Genomic DNA, 10,255 nt, shown 5'->3' with positions numbered 1-10,255 from the left:
TAGTGGCAATTTGTTTTTTAAAAGCGCTTGGGCTGTTGGGACGGCCAGCCTACTTTTTAAATCTTTTGTGCAACCAAAGGCTTGCTACAGATTTTGGCTACCGTATGGGAATTGTTCAGCGCCTACTTTTTGGGTTTAGGAAAACTTAGGTCAGGGCGTGGGTTTATTTTGGGCCCAACACCCATTTGTGTCCTTTTCCCTTTATAAAACATACCAACTTAATTACAAAACATAACGGATCTGAAAAATTAAAAGCTCATCCTTCCCTTCCCCTTCTCTAATCTGCCCAGATCTGGAAAAAAAAAAGCAACCGACCCTTCCCTTCCCCTTCTCTCTCACAATCTGCTCAGATCCTGCCAGATTCTTATCTAAGTTCTAGGTCTACTCGGCCATGGTTGGTGGCAGTTTAGCTCTTTTTTCGCTTGAGAATCATATGGATTGTGGCTTACTTTGATTTTTTGTATTGTGTACCAGATGGCCATCCAAATTTGAAGTTGTATAGTTTCGCTTGAGATTCTTACAATTTCGCTTTGTATTCTCTCACATCCTGTCAGATTCCAAATTTTTGTATTCCCTCACATCCTGTCAGATTCCAAATTTTTGTATTCCCTCACAATTTCGCTTGAGATGCTTATCTAAGTTCTATAATTGTATTAAATTTCATCCGAATTTGAAGCGAGATAAAATTGTATTAAATTTGTATGAAAGTTGTATAAAATATTGTTGTAGTTGTATTAAATTTTCAAGAACCTAACAAGAACTTTATACAAAATTTATACAGTTATATACATATTTCATATCGTTTTTATACAGTTTTCATACACGAAAAATGTGAGAATTCTAATTTTTGAGCAGGATATATATGTATATTTTGGAATAAGAGCAACAAATTATTAATATGTACACACTTGAAAATGAAAATTTATATACTAAATATGTACAACAAGTCCTAAAGTGCAATCTCTAAGAAAAGCTACAAGGCATTGACATGTATACAAAAATCTAATGATGGCAATAACATTAGGTTTTCAATACGAAATATACCAACCATATATATATACACACACTAGTTGCATGAGGCTCGTACTAAATCCGGGCCCGAATTCATGATACAAATATAGTAAAATTAATTTAAAAATATAATTTATGTCACATTTTTATTGCATAATTAATTTAATTTAGTGTCATATTAATTATTATCTTGTAGTAAGTTTTAATAATTATTAAAGTTTTTTAGTCACATAAGTGAATAATTTTTAATAACAAATTTATTTATGAGGAAAGAAGTTTGGAAGGAGAATTAACAAATACAAAGTTTTGGAGGTTTAAAACAAATAAGTTTGTGTTGGTATGGAGGAAAACATTTTTCAGAAAACATTTTTTAATTTTTCATGTTTGGTTGGTCAAATTTTTTGAAAAACATGGAAATAAGTTCTTAAAATTGAGGAAAATAACTTTCCTAGTGAAAGTAGGAAAATCAAGTTTCACAAGTGGCATTTTACATTTATTATGTCCTCCCGCCTCTAATACACCTCATCTTCACCCCCACCCATAGCCCCCATCCCCACCACCCATAGTACTTTTCTAGATTATATACAAATGTTTTCAGAATAGTATTTTTTGCTTATGTACTGAACACAAGAAAATAAGCAAGACCTAATAAATGCACTGATTGGAATAACCATGACTCCAAAGTTGCATAAATTTTACCAAAATATATTATGACAAATAATGTTAAAGGTACTCCCTCGATCATTCATTTTTACTTGTCTCTTGTTGCCTTGACACTTTTCTTAAGAAATTATTTATTAGGAGTATATACGTAGTAAATTACTTTTATTAATCATGTTTTGAAAATTTAAGTTTGACTACTCATCCTGTATGTAGTTACTGGTAAGAGTATTAAAGAAAAACAATTAATGAATCTTTTGTGATTTGCTGATAATTTTATTTTTAATATAAAAAAAGTAAAAAGGACAAAAAGAGTAAGAAAAGAAGAGATCCAAAAGTTTATATAGTCCAATTACAAGGCCCAATTGTACAAAAAATATATTCCCTCCTCCACTATTATTTGATCACTTTTCTTTTTACACGCTCCTTAAGAAATTATAAATAAAATATGTATTTTACTAACTTACTCATATCTCTCTCTAATAAATACATTCTAATCAATATTAATTATTTTCAAGACCATTTAATACTAAAGGTAAGATGAGAAAGATTTAATTAATTTTATCTTAATTTTAAAAATAAATAAATAATTTAAGATATATATTTTTAATAATATGGCCAAATAATATGAAACATATAAATTACAAGATGATTGAGCTACTTAGCTACTCCAATAAGGTGGAAACAAGGGTAATAAATAACCAGCAAAAATAGATTTGGATGTGGGATCCACTTCAGAAAAGGAGATTCCAAAAAAAAAACTACTCAAAATCACCAATTGAAAAGGTCGGTACGGAATGGTGTTCAGTAAATGAATTGAGGGCAACGCAGTAAAAGCAAACTTATAGCCTAGTGTAAGAACTGAAATTCCTACACAGGCCACGTGCAGCAGCCTCATAGGCTTAAAGAGTATTGTGAGGGCAACAAAAAATTTGCATTCTCCCTTATTACATAGAGTAATGTATTTCATAGTATAATTTTCATACACAAATTTGAGTGAAATTTTTAAATCTTGAGTGAAATATACATATTTCATATATAAAATTCTGAGCGAAAATTTTAAGCTTTGAGTGAGACATACACATTTCATACAGTTTTCATACACAAAATTTTCGTATATGTTTTGTAAGAAATCTATTGATATGTTTTGTAAACTGAAAAATATCGTCATATTTTGGAAATATATCTTATTCTTACACGTATATAGGTTATTCTCCCTACAATTAATGTCCTACTTATTTTTTGTTAAGATTAAAATATCTGATATATATACATTATCTGATTATTATGAATTATCTCTAAATATATACACCAATATAATCCACAAGTGGGGTCTGGATATGGTTTGTAAAAACTTGTGTTTGATGAAACACCTTCTAAAAGTTAGCGGGATGTCAATTACGGTGAAGTCTATTACATGAGTTCATGACTTTATAAGTTCAAACACAATGAACGATTCATGAAATTCAAACCTTTATAAATTCTTCTACATTTTAAGAAATATTTTTGTTCAAATTTTATTTGCGCATTAAAGTGTGGATATTTTTTTAATTATTTTTCAAATAGTGGTTAAGAACTTATAGTAGGTGGAAAACTGGTCGTCCCACCTGATTTTTATGTATATGAGCTCCCTGTCCATTAACTAATTGAGAAGTCCCAGATACTGACACTTTTTTAACCCAATTTTTTTTTTTGGAACTAAACTAACCCTTTAAAAAAAAAAAAGAACTAAACTAGGCTTCACGCACAGAATCTGTGCGTGAAAGGACCAAACTGTAACTTTTTGAGTTTGGTCCTTTCACGCACAGATTCTGTGCGTGAAAAGGGGTACTTTTTTTTCTTTTTTTTCTTTTTTTCTTTTTTAAGCTATCAAAATCACGTTTTTTTCTCATACTTTGGGCAAAGATTAGTCATGTTTCAAACCCCAAAATATCAATATTTTATATAGAACTTAATATATGTTTTTTGCATACAATAACGTCGGCTTATTACATCAAGTATACCTAAACGTTTGGATCGTCGTTTTAGGGATTGTAGAGTGTCCCGAAGTAAGTTTTGTTTGCTTGGAAATTTGTTATCTTTGTTCTTTGGAAATCAAACTCAAAATTAAGTTTTTTTCTGTACTTTGATCGAAGATTAGTCACGTTTCAAAATACCGGAATATAAATATTTTATATAGAACTTCATATTTTTTTTAGCGTAAAATAATGTCGGCTAATTACATCAAGTATACATATATGTTTGGATCTTCATTTTAGGAGTTGTAAAGTGCCTCGAAGTAAGTTTGGAAATTTGTTATCTTTAAGTTTTTTTTCGTACTTTGACCGAAGATTAGTAACGTTTCAAAACGTCGGAATATAAATATTTTATATGGAACTTAATATTTTTTTTAGCGTACAATAATATCGGCTCATTACATCAAGTATACATATGCCTCTTCACTCACGTAAATAAAAAATAAGGATAGGAGCTTAAGTAGAAAACTAGTTGTAAATTGTTGAAATTTTAAATGATCATAACTTTGCGCTCGGATGTCCGATTTACGCGTTTTTTTTTTGACTTGGGGTATTTTTTCGAGACTTGGGGTATTTTTTCGAGATCTAAGTGGACAAACTGCCGCAACGAGGTTTGGCCGAGCCGATTTTCCAAAAAACATCCATTATCTCATTCAATTTGAATTTTGCCCCAAATTTATGTAAAAAATTCATTCTTCTTTAGTAAAAATCTATTTCGAGATGCTAATATCGTGGTAATGATGTTTTGAATGTCAGTTTCGAGGTTCGAAATTCAATTTATGAAAACGAGTTAGATAGCATTAGTGAACATTATAAAAAATAAAAAGTGTCTACTTTGTTGCTTTCACCAATTTGGCTTGGTGGTTTAGCCTCTCTTTTTTACTTACTTCTTTTTTATGCCAATAACATGGGATCAAACCTTGGTGGGAGCATTGAATGAGATATATTATACCTTGATTGAACCTCTCGTATTGGATGAATTATTTTTGAATATAATATTTTTATTTCAAAACACTTAAATCAAAACCCTATAAAATATGACACTTAGATTTAAAGATGACAAGTTTCCAAGCAAACAAAACTTACTTCGGGGCACTTTATAACCCTAAAACGATGATCCAAACGTTTAGGTATACTTGATGTAATGAACTGACGCTATTGTACACAAAAAAATATATTAAGTTTTATATAAAATATTGATATTTCGGGGTTTTGAAACATGACTAATCTTTGCCCAAAGTATAAAAAAAACGTGATTTTGATAGCTTAAAAAAAGGAAAAAAAAAGTACCCCCTTTCATGCATAGAATTTGTGCGTGAAAGGACCAAACTCAAAAAGTTACATTTTGGTCCTTTCACGCACAGATTCTGTGCGTGAAGCCTACTTTGGTTCTTTGTTTTTTTTAACGGGTTAGTTTGATTCCAGATTTTTTTTTTTTTTTGGGTTAAAAAAGTTCCGGGTCCGAAGTCCCACAACAAGAGCATTAATAAGCACACCAAATACCCTAAGATAGTAACTACTTTGATTATTTAAAGTTGGGGGTGGAGTAAAAGAAGAAGAATTCAGCATTCTTCCTTCCCATACCTGCAGAAAATTCAGCATTAATTAATAATACACTGTCTGCATAAATAAGAATACTACATGCATAAATTGATACATAAAATCTATGTAATATTTCATGGGGTATAGGATGTGAAATAGAAATTCATGTATTAGTAATACATAGATCAAACAACTAATTGGACCAAAAGAAGCCTGCTATCCTTCAGAACACATGTTTAAAATTATACATATACATTCTATCGAATTTCATACATTGAACCTAACGTACAACAAGAAATAATCTCTATATTACAATCCTTAATACTCTGCATCACAATTCTTCCACTATAATTTCTGCATAATTTGTGAGTCGCACGACGACCCCTTATCACATAGAACTTATCACAGACGTCGGGCCAAGCGTTTGAAAATGCACGATAGGCCATGACTTCTTGACTTGTATAAGGTGAAGAGGACACCCAAGAAGCCAACACAGAAACCAGGTCCAATTCCAGCATAGAACCATAACTGATAAGAAGTATGTTGATCACCGCCTTGATCACCTTGAGGAGTTTGTTCATTTACATGAGATGATCCATTGTCATTGCAACTTTTCTGGATCAAGTTTCCACAAAGGCCAGGATTACCAACATAAAATGATTGATCATCCAGAGTTTGGAGTTGATTTCCAGTTGGAATCGGACCGGATAAATTGTTGTAAGACAAGTTCATGTAGCTCAAAAAATTCAAAGAAGCCAAACTTTGAGGAATTGAACCAGAAAAGCTTATTATGACACAAATCAAGTGACTCCAATTCCTTTAAATCACCTAGCTTCTTTGGTATGCTCCCATTGAGATTATTTCTAGACAAATTCAAACTTTGCAAGCCTATCAATTTTGTTAGCTCTTGAGGGATGCCTCCTACAAGGTTATTTTCAGAGAGATCCAAAATTCTAAGCAGCTCAACTTGTTCACCAACATACTCAAGAGGTATACCTTTCATAAAGCCTTCAACTCTCTCTCCAAAAACATCAGGAACAACAGACATTGAACCAGAACTCATGCAAGAAACGTTATCGAAACAAAGAGGAATACTTCCATCCAAGTTATTTCCAGCAAGATTTAACCAACATAGAGAATCAATCTGGCATAATTCTACGGGGATAGTGCCGTAGAATTGATTCGAATTTAGCCTCAAGAGTTCCAATCTCTGCAGCTTTTCACCAATCCATGCAGGAAAAGCGTCCTTCAATTTGTTTTCGCCCAAGTCTAGTCTAGATAACCATGTCAAATTTTGCAAAGCCAAAGGGAGCTTTCCTTGTAACTTATTCTTTTGCAAATGCAACGAGCTTAGTGTCAAATCACCTAAAGAACTTGGGATATCACCTTCAAGACTATTATCAGCCATATTTAATGCTAACAATTCTTCCAAGTTACTCAAGCATGATGGGATTCTCCCGGATAACAAATTCTTGGATAGATTGATAGCGCTCAAACTTTGAGCATAGCACAAAACGTTAATAGCACTGACTAATTGGTTGCCAGAGAGATCCAGGGTTGTCATAAACAATGTTATGTCGCTCAACCAATTTGGGATCGTACCACTGATGTTAGCATCAGACATAATCAGGGATTCAAGAAGTGACTGTGTGTGTAGCCATAGGGGAAAATGTGGCCCTACATTTACTGATGCCATCCCAATCTCTTTGAGCTGAAAAGGTGGATACCAATTGGAACTCACACTCAAGACCAAATTTTTAGACGGGTGCAATTTCTTCAATTTACTGAGTTTGGCAAAATGGAGCTCTGAAACTACACCGGTGTATAAGTTCTCCGAGCGATCTAACTCTTCAAGATTTGATAACTGACCAATACTTGAAGGAATGCTCCCATTCAACTTGTTGTTTCTTATCCTTAGGAACTTTAAATTTGACAAACTGCCCATTGAAGATGGAATTTCACCATACAATAAGCTATTAGAAATGTCAATAACCTCAAGATTCTTGTGCATTGACATTCCTTCAGGGATGAGGTCACCGAACACGGAACACCGACAATTTCGGTTTCTTGAAGTTCAGTTCGATTCGGTCTGATTTTTCGGTTTTCAGTATTTATGTCCAGCCCTACAAATAAGGTTAATTTTTTTTTCTCAATCAACTAATTCTATGCAGATTAAATATAATTTTACTGGTTTATTTTTCAAAATCAAAACTAAACCTCCAATTATGTAGAAATAAGATAATGGCATTGAAGGAAACAACTAATTAAATACGATGGGACAACTCCTTCTCGATATTCATATTCTTTGAGAATTTATCTACTCGTCATAAGCACCCACCAATACGGGAAAAAAATCAATTAAATTCTTACATAAAATAAGAATCAATCAAAGCCCGAAAAATAAAAGGAGCAAATAAACTATCAAATTAAAATAAAATTAAGCCATCAAAATATGAAACGATAAATTAGCAGAAAACTGACCCTCAAAATGTGGCAAAAGTTGCGTTGGTGACTGACATAAAGGAAAGATGGGAAAGAAAATTTAACATGTATAGGTATTTTATAATTAGGTTGCTCCAAAATCCATATTAATGATAGCATTTTAAAAGTCCATGCACGTTTTCCCTTAATAAATACACAACGATCACATCTCTTATGCATGAAGCCAAAAAAAGGAGAAAAAAAGATAAATAGAATCTTTGACCATAAAGAGATGTCACATCACTTTGTCTATGCTTAGCTTTATATTATATATAGATACTTAAAACTTTTTTTTTTTTTTTTTTTTTGGGTATAATGCTTGCAAGATAAGACTCTGTACTTTGAAACATCTTCTGGCGTTATTTTATTTCTCTTCAGAATTCACTTTATCTGGTAGCGATCACTCGGCTTTTATCAAGCTTCATATTCTTCAAAATCTTGTAAATCTCATCCAATTTCTCGCCTTCTTCTTTGAGGGCAACAAGTATCTGTTTCCGGTCTCTTAAAGTTTGCATTAAGCCATGAACTTCAAAGAACTTCATTGTAGATTTTTCAAGATCCGCCAATTTCTTAGAATAGTACAATCTTTTACACACATTGTAACGTTTGATTTTCGCGCTTTTACTAACAAGTTTCTCACCTTCCTCCAACCGCTTCTTGAATATCTCAATCTCTGATTCTCTTCCTTCCAATGCTTTGTTCAGTCTCTCAATATCTTCAAGTACAGGCTTAATTGACAGTAAAGTCGAACTTAATCGTTGAAAGTTGGAATCGTAACAGATAGAAGTTTTGCTAGCTTGTATCATTGATTCGGATAACATTATGAATGCTTGTCCCAAAGCTGCACCTCCGATGAGATTCCCTGCCATTACAACCTGTATATATATAGTCTGAAAAATTTGCTAAAATTGAAGAAGTTTTGTTTGACAGTATATGTAAAAACGTGTAGTCTTGAAGGAGACGATGTTTGAATGTTGAAGTTGTTTCTTGGGTTGTTCGACGATTTGTTTTGTTGGAAAACACTTAGTTTCTGTGAAACAGAAGGGAACTCACTTAGAAAGTTCTTTGTTTGTTGGATAGTTGACTTTCTTTTCTTAATTTTACGTGTTTGCCATTCATTAGTTACAATACTTTTAGACATGGCCTTTTATCTATTTTATTTATGGATGGTGATATGACGAAGAAAGGTAGGAATAGTGGAAGCTGTAATAAATGCAAGGGGTCGTTTTTTGGTTTAGATATGGGAACAATTAATTTCAGGACAAAATCGCGTATAAAATAATGGAGTATAATATTTTTTTGAGGTATATAAATACGTTTGTATACATGGCAAAGTACAGCATGACACGTGTCGGAATAATACTGGAACACATGACAAGGGAAGATGGAACGTTCCATTGAATGCGAGTAGGGAGCCTCCGGTAATACCCGAATCAAATCCACGAAAGAAATTACGAATAATGCTCATTATTGTTCATTATTTGGATTAAATTACTGATTTAAGAGTTCATGTACTTGTACTATAAAAGGAGCTTAACAGTCCTAAAAAAAGATCATCGAATAATACTGATTACATACTGTTCTTGGTTGGCCATTTACATTTATTCTCTTAAATTGCTTTGTTGCTCCGAAACATTATATTTGTTCCTAGAAGTCTAAGCATTTAGCTGTTCAAAGTAACAGATAAGTCAGGTGGTTCCCGGTCTACGGGTCGGAGCCCGTCATACTCTCGTTATTCCATTTGCCGTGTGATTGAATCCGGGATTCCTTCAAAGCGAAGTAAGGTGGAAGAAGAATAGTTCTTCGCATATAAGGTAAGAAATCCCCTCTCCTAGATGTATTTGATTTATCCAAGTCGTATCTACATGATTAGATGAAAGAAATACAAAAATTATATCGAAAATCAGATAAATTGGTATTGTAGTTCGGTGGACTGTTTTGGGAGGTTGTTCTTATGAAATTATATGACTGGAAATTAATTGAATAACCTGTAGGTGTTGTTGTTGTTGTTAATATTTTTGAGAAATTTCGGAATGAAGATGGGGTTTAAAACTACTGTTTAATTGACAAGCAGCTTGCCGCTCATCGCATTATTGTGTGAATTATTGAAACTATGTTTATATTGTTGAGGGGCTGGACCGATGGGATTAATTGTTGATGATTTGGCCGAGTTGAATTCTCGGGGTTTGTTGAATTTATAAAGGAAATGCTGTCCGAAATTCTATAAATAACGTGCTAGCTTAGGGTTGGATTCCTAAATACCTATAGCTAATGTTTGGTATCTACTGACGTTGTTGTAAATCTTGGAAAGCTCGAGACTTAAGTTTGGATTAGCTTAAGAAGCGGACAAGGTATGTTAAGGCTCACCCCTTTCTTTCAAAGGCATGATTCCTATGGTACGATTTCATAAATGTTTCAATAACTTTTTTTGTTTTTAAAAGTTAGAAGTTTATGACTCCAAGGCATGATTCCTTTCCCGATAATCCATAAATGTTTTCCAAAATGTCGTATTTTTTTTCAATGATTCTATGAGATTATTGAGCTTA

At 32.7% G+C, this 10,255-nt stretch overlaps 1 protein-coding gene across 1 annotated transcript; it reads right to left on the bottom strand.

Moving 5' to 3' along the window:
* Positions 1-5,248: 5,248 nt before the first annotated feature.
* LOC132639895 (receptor-like protein EIX1) lies at positions 5,249-7,245 on the bottom strand. The gene is made up of 3 exons (XM_060356280.1): positions 5,953-7,245; positions 5,686-5,843; positions 5,249-5,270 (listed from the first exon to the last, which is right to left on the bottom strand). Exons 1-3 carry the CDS (start codon positions 7,243-7,245, stop codon positions 5,249-5,251), a joined length of 1,473 nt encoding a protein of 490 aa, XP_060212263.1.
* Positions 7,246-10,255: the final 3,010 nt, after the last annotated feature.

The sequence above is a fragment of the Lycium barbarum genome, chromosome 5, assembly GCF_019175385.1.
Source record: "Lycium barbarum isolate Lr01 chromosome 5, ASM1917538v2, whole genome shotgun sequence".
NCBI lineage: Eukaryota > Viridiplantae > Streptophyta > Magnoliopsida > Solanales > Solanaceae > Lycium > Lycium barbarum.
This window is presented reverse-complemented; position numbering and strand designations above follow the sequence as displayed.